Raw genomic sequence first — 17,655 nt, forward strand, 5'->3', positions numbered from 1 at the left:
CAGGTAAGTGTATTGAATTGGTGTCATTCCATGTTTAGTACGCTTTGCTTGGTTTTTCAAGACGTCTAAGTATGATTGAATGTTACAGAGCCATGCCAAGAGCATGTCGGCACAAAGTATTTTGGGCCAAGAGTCCAATCTATCTTTTTGTCCTATGGTGTTACGAACCTAATTTTAGGGTTCAATTTGGCACATGTTGTCACATGGGATACAACATGGTCTAGGAACTCAAGGAGTTCGGTTTAGCCAGTGTGGAGCAAGATAATGAGGGTCCCTCTCACTCTGGTCGCGGAGTGTTTGCAGTTCCTCCACACACAAGTACATCTTGTACTTGTTGGATGTCGCTTTTTCGGCCATCCTTATTTGAGACATATTCCACATGTGGTGAATATGAGTCTGTGGGACTGACACTGGTGCCTAATTCTTAATGATGTGTTGTGACGAAGTCCCTATGTACTGGTCGCATTCGTTTATTAGACCATTTGGAGCACACCGTATCAGGAACAATTTTAGTGGCCAGAAATTGTCGAGTACTCAGTACAGATTTGTTGCGATGACAAATGTTGTGAAACCACCTCAACGGAGGGTCGTTTCTATATATAACCAAGTATGCTACATTACTGAGAATGTCTCAGGGTTGGTACCTAGGTGTGACTGATCTTTCACATTCTGTTATGGTCCAACTCTTGTTGAAAGGCTTTAACTTACGTACCGTGGAAAGTCTCGTCATGGAATTGCGGTTTGGATAAATTTGTGTTAAATGCATGCACACTAGGTGTTATGGGTCCTAGTGTTTAACACTGATTTATTTGAAGCGGCATGCCAATTCATGGACTTTATTCTTTCTGCACCTTTTTGCACTGCCTGTGCAATCTCTCCTGCAGATTTATTAGGAGTTTACACCCTGCCATACAAGGCACTGGCTCAGGATGGGTGTCTATGGTTGGATGGTCTCAACTCTAGGAGCTTACTCCAGTCCACCCGCTTTCAACCTAGTTGGTTGTCTTCACTCCATATAACATATATGGCTGGTTACTCAATGATTGAGTACTAGTTTACCGACAGTCAGGGACGACTGTCTGTAAAGGTTGGGGAACATTACTACTGCTATTCATCTCGTGTTGGATGGACAACTTACAAATATTTCTTTTGCTAAAGGATCTGCTAAGAGCATACGTTAGCACAACGCAGTTCTGAATAGATGATTTTCTCCCTATTCCAGAATTTGCGTAAGTACGGCTTTCAACTTTGAACACCTGTTGTGGTGGCGTTGGAGATTTTTTCAATAGTTTCATCCGTCAAGGACTTACTAGGTGCACTGACAAAGTATGTTGGCAAGTAACCTTCATTAGGGATGAACATGTATTTCTATGTGTTCCAATATGTTCAAAAGTCTGACATAAGGCCACACCCTACTCTACTTCTTCGTAGCTATGAATCTTTTTAAGATACTCACGTGAGTTGGAAATTTGGCTTTCAACTTCATGGACAGTTGCGCCAATGTTTTCTTGCATTATTCCAGTACCTTCAAAAGATCTGAACACTGGTTATGCCTTTGGACAACTCTTAGTGATGGTTCCTCCTTTATAGTACTCAAGTGAGTTATAAATGGAGTTACCATTTAGACCCAAGTGCTTGCAAATGGATAACAATGTTGAAAATCAAGATGTTGCTCTTGGTTTCATTGAACCTCCTCACTACATCACGTTTGGAATACCAACACAGAAAACATCAGTCTTCTTACAAAGATATCACCACTTTTGTTTTCGAGGACGAAAACTCTTCTTTAAGGGGGGAGTAATGTCAGGACAAGGGTCCTGTGGGCCTAAGAACTAGGATAGTCATGGACTACGGCCAAGGGTCGGGCTAGGCAGTGTGGATAGGGGATCCGTCTAGGGCAAGGGGCTAGGAGCCCGCCTATATAAAGGGAGGTTGGGAGGAGGATCTCATGTCTAGTTTCCCTAGTTCTTACAGGAATTGGCATTGATGAGCTTACCAATGACCCCGATGTGATACTTCTTGTCAAAACATGGGAGCATGATGCGCAATGAATTATTGGATTTGACAAATATGATGTGCATTCTTTGATGTGGACCAAAAATGCAAAGCAACGTATAGGCCAAGGAGGTGTAGCATGTATGATCAAGAAGGGTTTGAAAGATGTTTCCATTATCAAAGAAGATAAGTATAAATGCTACTTATGGATGAAAATCAGCCCACCCAATGGTCAAGTCATGTTTGTGGCTGATTGCTACATTCCTCACTATGAATCCAACTTTTATGCTCGCTTGGATATGGATAGAGATCAGCCCTTTGTTGAACTAGAGGAAGACATTGCTCATTACAAGGACCAAGGTGAAGTCATTGTCTTTGGAGACATGAATGCTCGCACAAATATGTTGCAACACGACACACAACAAGTTGACATGCCACATGTCTCAAGAAGAATGGATGACTCATACATGTATAATCGAAGTTCTAATGATGCAAAAGAATTCGATCACTATGGAAAGTCACTTCTACATATGTGCAATAGTACCGGAATGCTTATTGCAAATGGTGTATCTTTATGGCAAGGCACCAATGACTTTACATGTAGAAAGCACAATGGTGATAGTGTGATCAACTATATGTTGTTTTTGTAAGCCACTCTAAAATACATACAAAGCTTTACATTTGGTGAATGGAATCCGGAATCGGATCATAGGATACTATGTATTGACCTCAAGTGTGGTAAAAGACCCGAGCATGTAGCCTCCAATCATGATGTGAATCATTTGTACCTACGTCTAGACTTCAAACGAACACTTATATATGCTGATATGGTGGACCAAATGTTAAGCATGACAGAGCATCAAGAGAGCCCAACGTTAGAATGCAAGTGGAAAGTTTTCAAAGAAGTAATTTTCTCTTGTGCGAGGGAATGATTTTCGGTGAAACACATGTTTTGCAAAAGATCTAAGAAAGGTAGCACCAAGAAGAAATGGTTTGACATGACATGTAGTCAAGCCCAAAAACACTTGCTAAGGTTGGATGCAAGAAAAGACAAGGAAGGTTACTTGGAACATTCACACACATAAAGCACTTGTTCCAAAAAAGAGGAGAAGGTGGGAAGTCAAAAAACAACTTCTTTTAGCGCAAGAGAAAGCACATGCATGTGGCAAGTTTTGGCAAAATCTAAAAGGCAAGCGTGTTGAGAGCTTTGGTGACTTGACTCTTGAAGATATGTATACGCATTGCAAGAACCTCTAAGAGCAACTTAATGTTGATAAGATGGAGTGTTGTAGCTCCCTTCTGTTTATGCCTCCCTTCTTTACCATTGAAGATGTATGTTGCGCGCTTGAGAAACTTGCTACCCGCAAGGCAGGGGACCTTCAAGGTGTCAAGACTAAAATGATTAAATGGACAAGCAAGAAAACACGATATTGGATATGCGATATGTTTAACCTTGCACTTCAGCATGGCATGCCTCATGATTGGAGTGAAAATTGGATCAAACCTTTGCACAAAGGAGGAGATGTAAACAATGTGAACAACTATCACACTATAATGGTTGGTTCTTTGATAGCAAAGTTATTTGGATGTATCATGGAGATGAAGATAAGTGAATGGGCTGAAAAGAACGGCAAACGTGCAGTAGGCCAAGCAGGTTTTCGAAAGCATCATAGCACTATTGATCACCTTGTCACTCTTCGAGTTCTTATGGAAGCGTCTTGATTGAAAGGAAAAAAGTTGTATTGTTGCTTTGTGGATTCCAAGAAAGCTTTTGACATGGTACCACGAGGAAATATTTGGAGACGTATGCAAAGCCTTCAAGTGCTGAGAGAATTTACGCATGTAGTCTTTCACATCTACCAAAAAGTATATGTCGACTACGTATGGTAGATGGAATTTCAATTTTTTCTGCAAGCACCATTGGTGTCAAACAAGGATGCCCACTTTCCCCCAACCCTCTTTGGGCTACTCATTGATGAATTGGAATGCATGGTTCTTGATTTTATGCAACAAGAAGGCATAGAAGAGGTTAAGATCGGAAATGCGGTGATCATGCTTTTGCTTTATGCCAATGATGTAGTGCTCTTGGCACATATCTTAGAAGATGCACAAAAGCTTATGAGTGTCTTGGAACGCTTTTGCCTACATAGCGGGCTGATCGTGAATGGATCCAAAACAAAGGTTATGCTTGTAAAGACCCTCAATGATGAAAATCCATGCATTGTATACAACAATGAGCAGCTTGAAGTGGTAGATAGCTTCAAGTACCTTGGCCCTGAGGTTCCATCCAATCATAGATCGCTTGAAGTGGTAGATAGCTTCAAGTACCTTGGCCTTGAGGTTCCATCCAATCATAGATGGAAGGATTGCGCAATGCGTCGTTTGGAAGCCGGAAAGAGGGCTTATTATGCATTTGAGAACATGTGCAATGCTGGAGAGATCAAGTGTTGGGCTCTCAAAAAGTACCTCTTTGACACATTGGTGACACCGGTGCTTCTATATGGAGTGGAGGTGTGGGGTGGTAGCATCGGGAAGTCTACTTGGAAAGAGTTTGAAAATGTCCAAAAGTGTTTTCTCACCAACTTTCTCCAAGTCAAGACACAAACACCCTACATGCTCTTACTTCTTGAGTCCGGATTGCTTCCCATTGAGGTCTTGGGCATGCAAAGGGTTGTGAAGTACATGCGGAAGACACAACGTAGCCTTTTGTATCGACTTCCTAGAATCGCATATGAAGCAAGTCAAAAGGTCCAAAAGACATGCAAGAGCAAAATACTAAGTTCGGGGTGGATGCTTGACATCAAGGAATGGTTTGGAAGATGGGATGCATGTCACTTGGTCAAGGATGCATCGATTGACTCCCAAGTTAATGAGGCCTTCTTACAACGCCAATGTATAACGACTTGGGAGAAATCCGGAGGTTCTCGCTTTAGCCATTACACCACACACATTTTCTCAAACTACAAATCTCTCTTCTTCTTCGAGCGCGGTAACCGAACCCATCCCTACATCCTTGAGCCCATCCCATTGAGTGCGATCCGCACCATTGCCTCCATTCGTCTTAGCTCCCATTCTCTACGCTGTGAGACAGGACGTTGGGGCATTGGCGAGGAGTCTCATCGACTTTGCACCTTATGCCCTCATTAAGTGCGAGAGAGTGAGTACCACACACTACTTGAGTGCTCAGCTTTTGACCACATTAGTTTCTCTTTTCCCCATATATTCAACCATGAGCTCTCCCTACATACCTTCCTCTCCCAACCACGATGTGGACTCTCTATTGTGACTCTCATTTCAGCCATTTTTGAGCATCGAGAGTCACTTATGACCTCCGTTCACACCATGTGACATGTTCATTTGGTCCCATAGGTCATATTTGACCTCCGAGGACGATAATAGAACTATCTCTCTCTCTCTCTCTCTCTCTCTCTCTCTCTCTCTCTTCTAACTACTCCATAGCCATAGTGTAGGAGATGTACGGGGAGGAGACGGAGAGGGTGGGTGGGGTGGAGATTAGGAGGAGAGCATAGAGGGAACACATGAGAGCGTTGTGCGGGTTAGGAGGCAGAGAAAGGCATATGGTGTGGGAGGGGATTCTTATGAGAATTTGATTTAAAAAGAAACGAGCGAGTAGGAGCAGTAGGGTGAGTACACTTGTTGTATATGTGTTGTTGGTGTTTTTTTTTGGGGGGAGGGGGGCAAGGCAAAACACTACCTACCACAAGGTCTCAAATAAAGCCAAGGAGTTGGGATCGATGGTGGGCCATAAAGTCGTGGCAAATCTTGAGGCAACTGGAAACTCACCAATGTTGACTACCCTTACTCACAACGCGGCTTCGAACCCACGACCTCCTCACTCGCACTGTGATGCTCGAACCACTGGGTACGTGAATTCCCTTGGTCGACCTTGCCAATTCACTTGCTTATAAAATAAACCGCCTGAGGCACAAGTAAGCTTGGACATGAGAAGCAAACTCGGATCCATCGGGCGGATCACGAGCATCTCGATAACCGTGTCCCAGTTCAACACCCTAGATCCCATTGCTTGGGCTTCATATCCATGATGGCGGACTCCCATTGGGCGCATAAAGTGACACCAAAACATGGGCGAGCCCCCCTCTCAGTAGAAGAACGCTTCCGGTCACTTTGCAACACCAAACGTGGAGCGTGCAGATAGAACACAGATTTGCAGCTACAATCACCACACTTTACTTGAAGAAGCTACCGACATCTCTTGTGAATGAGCGGCCTTGAAGCAGAGAAAAGTGTGAGAGTTGTTGAAGCAAAGAAAAGTATGAGAGGTGTTGCTTGGCTTCTTTGAACCCAGCCATGGCTTGCCAATTTTTTTTTCGTAACCAAAGAAAATAAATAAGGGCATACTTAAAACTCTTTCAACTTTTGGGCCAAAATTTGAAGAATTTGCCGGTAATTACACTAAAACATGTGAAATTTTGCCCGTTTTCTTCAAGGCAAGGTCGGAATCTAGCTGAGATTTTACAATTTTAGCTGGTTCAAAACCTCTAATTTTTGCGAGCACTAAACGTAGCCATAGCTTTTGGGGGGGCTGCTACTAATTGACACTGCAATTTTAGAGGGGTCTATGGCTGAAAATCCGTATTGCATGTCGACAAAGATCGCAACCAATGATCTCGACTGTGAACTTAATGTAAACTAGGTGTAAACTCAGGTGAACGTGAACTCGTTGTGAACTTGCATGTGGACTAGATGTGAACTCGACAAGCTATGTGCACTGCATCATGGTGGTGTGAATTGGGCGTGAACTCGGTGTCAACTCAAAGTGAACTCAAAGGACTGCCCTTTCGCCGAAACGACTAACCACCTCTTGGTCATTGGACTATTTTCGAACACTCCCCAAAGTGAACTCGATGTGAACCAATATTCTAGGCGGGCCAAAAATACTTAATATAATGCTATCTTCTCCCTAGAGTGTGGGCTACAAGCGTAGGGGTAAGACATTCGTCTCATGATGTTCAAGTCATAAGGTTAGAAAACAATTGAATTGAAGAGTCCAAGATCAACAATGATCTCTGATCTTAGATCCCCTCCAAAAGGGAAGTGTCAAGTAGTGTCGTGGAGGGAGGAGGGGGCCCTCGTCAATAAGTGACACGGGAGGAGTGAGGGGATCGACGGTGGGGGTTCAATCCGCTGTTGATCGAGAAGCCTTGAGAAAAAAAAAAAAAGGATTCCCTGCGTCACGCTGGCCCGTTGAACCCAGGACCTATCGATTCTGACTCCTCTTTTTGAGCCTGTCTAGCGCCCGTGTGTGACATCGGCCTTATTTGCCACGCGGTACATCGGACGATCAGCCCCTTTCAATTTGGATCGTTGGATCCGATGCCCAGCAGCCGCGTGGCATAGCGGGCGGGAGACGCGGGCAAAGTTTGCTTGGAGAACTCCGCAGCAATGGGGGTCATAAGAGCACGAGCAGAGCAAGAGCTTATCACAGCGATGGCTTCCCCCGCAGGAATCACCTTTACAGTTTCCGCACATCCTGCCCAACCCTTCACTCCTCCTGGATTCCGCCCAGCATCTCATTCGGACGGTCCCCTGCTTATGCTCTCCAGCTTACGTGAGTACAAGCAGGAGGCTTGCCACACTGTTCTGCAGGCCTCTCCTGTTTCGATCCCCACTTTCCAGCCCTCCGCTCATGGATTCGTCAGAGCCGTTGTCAAGGCTTATTGCTCTCATCACAATCTTGTCATCCGCCCCGACGATGTCTGGTTCGCCATCCTCGTCCAATTTGGCTTTTATGTCAACGCCAATGCAGAGGCCTTTCGCTCCCTTTTTGTCGCTCATCAAGGCAAGAAGGAGCTTACAGTCTGTCAGGCTGCGTCACTTCAGACAGCAGATTATGCACGTCTCGCGCATGGCATGGTCTCCCAGCTACGGGCCAACATCACTGATCTCACTTTCTGCGATTGGGTCCTTCCTTGCTTCTCCACCACCACTCACAACGACACCATCGTTGCCAGCGTTGCCCTCATGGCAACCATGAAGAAGTATTTTGACTACAAGTTTCGCCTTTGTTGTGGAATTCCTCAAGTCACTCTGGCAGGAACAGTGCAGGACTGGGAAGAGATCGATGTGCGCATTGACAGGCTTGAGACGGGGGGTTATGGCAAGGTCTGTTCGGATTGGGCTTCCATGCTCAAGAAGATTACCGGGCAATTTGTTCAGACGAGTAGGAACAGCATTGACACTGAGTTTTGGTCTCAAATTTGCCATTACACGTCGGGCGGATCTGGGCCAAGCTATCTAAGTGGATGGATCACCGCGTTCTGTGTATTTGATGGAGAAGGCAATTGGCAGGCAACCAAGTTCTCCATTCCTGGATCTCGATTGTCAGGTTATGTTCAGCCACAGAAATTGGATTTTCCTGTCATTGACATGTCTGACATACCTCCAGGCTACATAACCGTGGATGTCACTGTGGATGACAATGGAAAAGAGCATAAGACTCTCATGTTTGCTGGCCACATGGGCTACGACATTGTTCAAGAAGGGAAGGGAATTGCTCCAAAGCTTGCTTGGGCTATCACACTTAAGGGTGAAAAGTAGAGTAGTATTCATTATACAGCTTGCCTTGTGTTTGCGCAATGTAAATATGGTATACTGTCACAAGCCTGTGTATGTATGGTAAGGGTTGCTTGGCCTAGTGGATAAAGACTTGGAATATAGCTTGCTTTCTGTTGGTGTATATTTGACGTAATACTCGCAAACTATGCTTTTTTGTGGGTGGTCTATTTTCTTTCAGAGCATGACCCGTCCCATGATCAATTTTTTTGTTGTATCATAATCAACTGTACTCTTCCTTCAAATACAGTAAATTTACCCTTTAAACTTTCCATATGTAGGTTTTCTAAGTTTTTAGGAGAGCTTTTTCAAGCACTGGTTCCATACTTTATGATAGCCGAATGTAGTTTTAGTGAACGGCAATCCTTGACCAGTGCAGTTCCCATTTGCCTCGTTTGTTTTAAGATTTCGGAAAAGATTGGAATAGGCCTTAAAGGTGCAAAGCATTGGTGATTCTCATTTGCATACCATAGAAATGGCCCAGAGCTCTCATCAAGAGCTTTTGAGGATGCTGCTGTTGGCATACATGACAACCAAAGCATTGCGAAGCACAAAATGTTTCGGCAACAATCCATGAGCAGTAAAATGTTTTTGGCTAGATCCGAGGTGCAAGGATGTGTACCAAGCATGCCTTGTGTTTTATGCATGCTCCAGGCCCTCCTTGATATGGGATCACCTTTCTTCAAGTGGTGGACAGAGTGTTGTCGTTCTCAGTGACCACTGTAGAAGATTGAACAATAGCCTTTGGCATCTCGACACCCTTATATACGCAGGCATGCATAGAGGGACCAGAGAGGAGGTGAGGGTCGAGGATGGCTTTCCGCAACCTGCACGTCTTTCCACAGGCATCATGAACGGCTGTTGGTGAAGAAATGCATAGTGTATTTATTAGTTGGGGGTTCCAGGAAAACAATGCAGTGCTTTGGGTGATGTTTATGCCAAATGTGGCGGTGATTGATCAAAAGCATAAAAGGTGCTGAACAAGATTGTCATCCCTTTGTAGGCGATGTGCTTGCGGGCTATTCACATAGATGCAACGTGAAGGCTTCTTTCCAGATGCAATCATTTATCTTGAATTGAGACTTCCATTGATGATAACATTTGTGTGCCAAAGGTAATCTGTGAGGAATGAAAGAGGCATTATTGAATGGACTACTTGATTGAGTACTTCATGTTGGGGCTATGGGAACCAGCTTTCATCTTTAGCTAGTCAAAATGCTATTGTTCGCCAAATAGTGGTGTTGAGAACCCAAATAAGAGAACCGACCAATTTTTGATATTTTGTAGCATCTGCTAGTGATGATCAAGAGATATTACTGGGAGAGGTGCCCTCATGGTGGAGGTTGAATCTGAAAAATTGTTTTTCTTGGTTCGGTTTTGCCCATAGTGCACACTATGCAGCATGGTCACACCAACCAATGGGAATCTGAGTTAATCTATGGTTAACTTTGTGGGGACTTTTGGTATCTTCATGTATAGACATCAAGCTGAGTACTAGTTTCAAGTTTTAGCCAAGTAAGCTGCTTTAATTTAGCATTTTCTAAAAGCATTTCTAAGTGAATAATAGTTTGTTTTGTTTAGTAGCAAACAAAGTGATTTAGTTTGTTTTTTGGGAGGGGGGGTCTCTCGGGTCCTTTGCTTTTGTATTTTTGTGAGTGTTTTTATTTCCTCTTATAATTCATAAGTTCAGACTATTCTAACCTCATGAAGGCATACCTCTGGTGCTTCTAGTTTTGAGAATAGTAGCTCAACCAAATACAACCAATCAACTCTAGCTATCATTGTTATGATATTTGATATTGAAATAACACATAGGGCTTATTGATTAATTCTCTTGATGGTTGGAAATTCCCAATTTCAACAAGGCACATAAGAGCAAGGTTACCAATTATTCTAGTGAAGGAATGCTTGAATAACAAGCATCACATTGGTGAGAAGTTTGCAGAAGAAGCAAACAAAATAGGCCTATAACATGCCCTTGGTTTGAGACATCCAAGGGGTGTGTGTGTGTGTGTGTGAGAGAGAGAGAGAGAGAGAGAGAGAGAGAGAGATGTTCTCTAGAGATAGACATGCTATCGTCCTTCACATTACTTCTCTGAACATACGAAGGATGTTCATGTGTGCACGAGGCTTTAAACATCTGACATTTTTTGAATTTATGAAACTATATATCTCTAACCTCATCGTCTGTAACTAATAAAATAATAAATTCACATGGCACCAAATAATAAATGTGTCTAATTTTGAAATTTGGTTAATTAAGCAAAATCTCAAAGGATGCCTTGAAAGGAAAATTAAGAGTGTTGATTTTGAAAGAGAAAGTAGTAGGAAGATTTTGAAAGGGATCCTAAATGTTGACATCTCTCTCTCTCTCTCTCTCTCTCTCTCTCTCTCTCTAAAATGTTACCATATACATGTGGTAGTGATGTGTGTGAACACACTAGGACCGCCGGGGCATTTTTTCCCTCTTTAGGAGGTTTTTTCCCCCGAGCATTGTATATACGCCCATCACTCTAGGGCTATCTATCTTTCCATTGCATACTAAGTACACACTCTCTATTGTGTGCCTTGAGCTTCCTTCGTCTTCTCCAAGCTGTGTGCGTTTCTCTGCAACCCTAATTCCAACAATTGGTATCAGAGCAAGTTGCGTCTTCCCGGGCTTAATCGCCAGCTGCTCTAGCACACGCCTGCTCACTTTCTCCGATTTCAGTGAGCTTTGGCAAGCGTTCGCAGATCGACAAAAATTTCGAGTGAACTCGAAGAGCTTAGTCTGCTCAGATTTTTGATTTGGGCTCATTTCGGCCTCCGTTTCCACTACAGGCAGTACTGCACAGGCTATTTCGTCATTTTGTGCAAAATTTCTATCAGTGCCGTTTTCTGCATAACAGGTGCCTCATAGTCTTCTACGGTTTGTGCTATATAGCACGTATTGCATCTGCTCCGTTTCTCCTATTTTCAGGCAGTTTCACATCAGGTGCAACATTTACCATGGCTGACAATAACACAGATGTGTTCAAGTTGTTTACTGCTGAGGACAGGTTGGATGGGGACAACTACCCTATGTGGGCTTATATGATGCAACATGTTCTTGTGTCAAAGGGCGTCTGGAACATTGTGCAAGGCATTGATGTACGCCCTGGTTCTGAGGATGTAGGCGATGTTGAGGATGTTGCAGGTCTTGCTGCAAGGATTGCTGCTATTAGAGTTGTTTTGCCTACGGCAGAACAAGCTCGTTGGGATGTAAAGGATGCGCAGGCTCATGCATTGATTGCGTTGTCTATGAAGCGCACCATTGTTCCTCACATTTGTTCAGCAAAATCTGCAAAACAGGCTTGGGATATTCTAGCAGGTCTTTATGCAAGCCGCAATGAGGCTAAAATTGCTTTGCTGCGTAAAGAGCTCGAGTCGAAGATTATGCATGAGGAAGATGATATGGACACTTTCCTTGCTGGTGTCAAGGATATCAATGAGCAACTTATTTCTGCAGGTGAAGTCATTTCAGACAGTTCCCTTGTGCACACTGTTCTTGATGCCTTACCAGATTCCTACCAGACCTTTGCTAGTACTTGGAGATTGATGACCAAAGGAAATCCTGAAGTTGTCAAGTTTGATGCATTATGCACATTGCTGTTGCAAGAGTCACTTTCCAGAAAAAACAGAACTAGGCAGTGTGCAGTTGAACAGGCTTTTATTGCTTCTCAAAGAAAGGGTGGTAACAGCAATGCGGCCACTTCTTATGGTTCTGCTGCGAGTGGCAAAACTTATGTTCCTAATGCTTCTGCTGGCAGCAATTCGTTTGGAAATTCTGGTGATAAGGGCAAAAAGAAGATGCGTTGCATTATTGTAAAGCTAATGATCACTTGATCAAGTCGTGTCCTAAGTTGAAGGCCAAAGAGGCTAAGAAGTAAGAGGGTGGTTCTACTACAAATGTTGGTTCCACTACAAATGCAGCCATTGTTGAGTCTTCTGTGAAAGGAGACTGTGTTGCTATTGTTGATGCAGAATGGGCTTTGAGCGCAGAGTGCACTTACAATCCTGCTGTCCATGATGCATGCTTGTCAGTTGCTACAGATTCACATGTGTGGTATTTTGACAGTGGTGCTACAAAGCACATTACCTCACATCGTGAATTGTTTACCTCTCTCGAGTCTGTCCCTCATGGGAGTTCAGTCACTTGTGCCAACAATGCCTCTTATCCGGTTCAGGGAGTTGGAAAGATTGTGCTTACTGCTGCAAATGGCAGTTCCTTCACACTTGTTGGTGCACTTTATGTACCTGGGATAAAGAAGAATCTCTTGTCTATATCTGCACTTGCTAGACTCGAACTTGTAGTCAAATTTGTGGATGACAGATGTACAGTTCATCATCTCAGTTTTGGTAAATAGCCCTTGAAACTGCAACTGCATTTGCAAAACTTTGGCATGCACGTTTTGGTCATCTGAATTTTGCTAGAGTGCTGCGTTTGCAGAAATCTGATATGGTTGCTTCTTTGCTGCCTCTTGAAGCAACTGTCAAACATGTTTGTGAAGGTTGTATTATGGGTAAGATGCAGCGTTCTAAGTTTCCAAAGGATGGTTCAGTTCGGGCCACATACTACAAACGGGAGTGCGAAAGGCCTACAAAATACGTAAAATAAGACGCTACAGAAAATAAAACGATAGATCTGCATACCTGACGGATCCACGAGCACCACAGACACTGGGTGCAATCTCCCCCCGTGCAAGAGTGACCATTTCCTTCTTGCATGTATTTCATTTATAGATTTCTTGAATGGTCAAATGTGAGTACAAACTGGCCGGCCGGACATAATTGGTCAAAGCTTATAAAGAGCACTTGAATAATCAAATATACATAAAATGTAACATCCTTCTACATAATCCATTATCTGCTGATGCTTTTGCCACCTGTCAGCTGCAATAGATAATAAAATATCAATTCTATAACATACCTCTCCGTTGAAAAGCAATTGTCCTCAGTTGCGAAGATTAAAATCTGCAAACAATACTTGTCAAAAACAATGATTAGAAATCTGTATCAAATAGTAACAAAATTCATAAAATTAGACAATATTGCTTATGCCTGCCGTCATCCACATACTACCTATTCTAGTGTCCCATACCACTAGAATAAGCAGTATATGTCATACGCTGATGAATCAGGATATCATTGGTCACACTCATCATTGTATAAATCAATTCTCATCAATCTCAAGTTCACTTCCATAAAGACTGTCGCGAGAGAAAATCATCATATACCAATTTCAAATCCAAATCCAAATCCAAAATATCTTTCCTTTTCTATACCCGGGCGACAAAATCATACAAGTTACAGTGGTGGCCAACCACTGCAGCATGATTTTGTGATCGGTGTTGCCTCATTCGGCGAGTCTACACCAATAAAACGTGCTGCCTAAATCGACGAATCTGCACTAATGCTGCCTAAATCGGCGAATCTGCATTTGGTATAAGTGTAAAAATCATGAATCTGTAGTTTATCAATGTGCTGCCTAAATCGACGGATCTGCACCAAGATGAATATCTACACACTGCCTAAATCGGCGAATCTGTGTGCATGTGACCAATGGACTAGACCAGGCATAAAAACATAAAAAATGTACTACCTCGTTCACACCACATTGGAGTAAGGTTGAGTAACAAAGTACTGACAAATTATTATGCATTGGCGGAAGCACCTCGGCTCATGTAAGTAGATGCATAGCACAATGTGAAATGATCGCAATAGCAATTTCATTTAATACAAGTATTGACACCATGTTAGAGAATGTAGGTAAGTAAATAGATGGTAATCAAGCTGATAAGTAAGGTATGTGCGTTGAATTTTTGTAACTGTGTTGTTCTCTATGGAATGGTATATGTGTAGGACTTTAAAAATCATAGAATTTTGAGAGAGTCCTGTTAGTGTACGATTGCTTGTGTTTACGAGAAGATTAAAAAAAAAAAACCAAAAGATTAAAAATGTGGAGAGAACTCACCTGTGTGTTTTCGGTAAACGATTAGACTCTGGATGATATACTACATGTGAAAATATGTACTAGTTTGTGCGTGGGGAGAGAGGTACAAGTAGGAGACAACTGCAACTAGCAAACTTAGACCAAAGTATAGGTAACAGATCCAAAATTTGGTTGTGTGGGATTAATAATTAGTCATGAACTTGACAACTACAAAGGGGATTAGTATACAACGGAGACAAATGTGAGAGAACTGAGTGGAAAAGAAATTTTCTATAGTTTTAACTTAATAAATGTATGAACCACATTTGATTGGAGTTTATAGATTAATGTAAGAGACAAAATTACAGTACATGAATTACTTACAGACATCTACTAAATGAAGCAGTCCTCTTGATATGGCAAAATGTTGACTAAAAAATGCTTAATAAAAGAAATTGTTTAAAGGTCGTTGACTAGTGTTTAGTCATCATGTAAAGGCTACACTATAAACATTAGATTGATACAACAAATAAAGAAAACAATGCAAAATTAATTTGACCTTAGCTGCTCTATCAGACATTTCGAGTTAGACGTCAAAGTATGTAAAAGAATATGCATAAAGAAAATGCCTATCAAGACCAAAAACTTAAGCTCCTCTTTTAAACTTGTACTAGGTACGTAGTATGAGAGTCTGCATCGTGTACAAATTATGCAAACTATGCTAAATAATTCCTTGAAAGTCAGATAATGCAAACCACACGAGGTAGAACCTTGTTAGTCAAAATTAAGGGAAGTAAATGTGTAATTAGTTGAAATAGAAGAATAACGATCGCACAAGTAGGGATGCCGGTTTGAGCATTAACGAGACACTCATACAGTAGGTGTGTTTGTGTGGTCACATACTACCTATTCTAGTGTCCCAAACCACTAGAATAAGCAGTATATGTCATACCTTGATGAATCAGGATATCATTGGTCACACTCATCATCAATCTCATAATGTCAAGTCTCATCACATAAACACTGCCGTGATAAAATAATCATTAGATACCAAATCCCAATCAAATTCCAATTCCACAATATAAGTCTAAATCCAAATCACTTTCATTATGTAGCAGTGGTATCAGAGCCTAGGCTACACTCCAAGACTACATATTTTAACAAGCTGCAGCTAAGTATTTTGCTTTCTTATGTTTGTAGATTCTGTTAATTGCTTCAATTTACAGTAATCATTGTCGATTGCATGATATAAGTAGTGATTTTTTGGAATTAAAGAGAGCCCCTTCTTTGTTTTAATGATATAGAAATTGTTAGTATAATTATGTTGATTAAACATACTAATATAAGGGATTAGACTAATTTATAAGGAGATACTCAATGGAAAAAAAAGGAAAATAGTGCATAATCCTTGATAGAGTATTACGAAGAGCAGATGCAATAGAAGAAGAAGAAGAAAAAAAAAAAATCTGCTATGAGGCAAGATGGCCCTGGGCTCCTCTGTCTGTGTCGGCGTGTTGGTGCCCCCTCCACCTCCGCGAGTAAGGAGTCACAGACAAGGAGATCGGTGGCGGCATCCTCATGCAATGGAGGCAAGAAAGGGTACACCTGAATGGGGCGCTCTTAGGTGAAATGAGCAGCTAGTCAACAATGTTGTGCAATGTTGTGCGGTAGAATTGGGGATCCTGGTTTAGCAATGAACACGGAGGAAAATAGGGGAAAGGCGAGGTAACAGGTTTGGGAAAGGAGAGAGAAGGCTCCCAGTTAATATCCAGAGGCTTAAGTAGATGGTTTTGTAAGGCATTTCCTTGACGCACCAAAAAACTATATTCTCATCCCTAATTCTAGCTCTACCTAACAAATAATTTTTCATAAATAAAGGCTTCTAGGCAAAGGCAGTTCAAGATCAAATTACTTTTGGGTTGTTTGTCCAATCAGTCATGGTTAATCATCGTAGAGGTTTGTCAGTCCTCAATGTAATTTTATCTCCCACATTGCACTATAAAATCCAATTGGATCTCCTTACCTACATTTTTTTTTCTGCCTTGTTCGTGGTTTTTGTCTATCTGTGCTATTTCGTTAGGACTGCAACATTTTCTCACATTTCCATTTTCGCAGGGCTATGGCTAACTTTTAATTTGTGTTCCAGCTTCATTTTATTTATTTTGTGATTGTTGAATCAAAGTGCCAACACTGTATGTTCTTAATATGTCATTGCACACTAATCTTGAATCAAATTCTCAACAGACAACATAGTCTTGTATTTTCTTTCAAATTACTAACACAAAATTAACATATTTTGGAATTGTTAATTATACTATGGTGCAAGTTTGATAGTCGCAGTTCTCCTTAGCTTCTACAAATCTGTTTGACACGCCTCAGATACAAGTTACGGTCATATCTCTCTCCACAAACACACTCGCTCATATAATTTGGATGCAGTGTACCCTCAAGGTATGTACATTAACCTCACTCCCCTTTTCATAATTGCTTTATCGACAATCTTTTATAGATTAGGCAACCCAACATCTCTCATGTCATCACTAATACTTATAAAATGGAACCTCAGATACATCACTTTTATTTTTAAATTTCATTTCTCTACATTATCTGCTCACTGAATACTCCATCAAATGCTTCGATCATGGCTTCTAATTGTACTACAAGTACTTTTGATGATTTGTTAAGAAGCCCTGCAGCTACTCATGTGAGCCACGATGTTTTGGGATAATGCACAAAAATTTGTAAGTGCCTTGATATACTGCAATGCGATGTCAACATAGTAACTATTTTTATTTTCTCCTTTATGCCTTCTCTAGTCCATTGGTCACAAGCACACAGATCTGCCGATTTAGGCAGTGTGTCAATGCTCATGTAGTGCAGACTCGTCGATTTAGGCAGCACAACAACAAACTACAGATTCACGCTTTTTGAACTTATATCAAATGCAGATTCGCCGATTTAGGCAGCATTAGTGCAGATTCGCCGATTTAGGCAGCACGTCAGGTGTAGATCGCCGATTTAGGCAACACCGATCACAAAATCATGCTGCAGTGGCTGGCCACCACTGTAACTGGTATGATTTTGTTACCCGGGTATAGAAAATGAAAGATATTTTG

General features: G+C 41.9%; 1 protein-coding gene across 1 annotated transcript; it reads left to right on the forward strand.

The window, feature by feature from the left end:
• The first annotated feature begins 7,404 nt into the window (after positions 1-7,404).
• On the forward strand, positions 7,405-8,757 carry LOC147439069 (uncharacterized). The gene has a single exon (XM_086485006.1). The coding sequence runs from the start codon at positions 7,420-7,422 to the stop codon at positions 8,572-8,574; it is 1,155 nt and encodes a 384-aa protein (XP_086341132.1). The 5' UTR covers positions 7,405-7,419; the 3' UTR covers positions 8,575-8,757.
• The last annotated feature ends 8,898 nt before the right edge of the window (positions 8,758-17,655 follow it).

The sequence above is a fragment of the Adiantum capillus-veneris genome, chromosome 16, assembly GCF_014529385.1.
Source record: "Adiantum capillus-veneris isolate H3 chromosome 16, ASM1452938v2, whole genome shotgun sequence".
Classification (NCBI taxonomy): Eukaryota; Viridiplantae; Streptophyta; class Polypodiopsida; order Polypodiales; family Pteridaceae; genus Adiantum; species Adiantum capillus-veneris.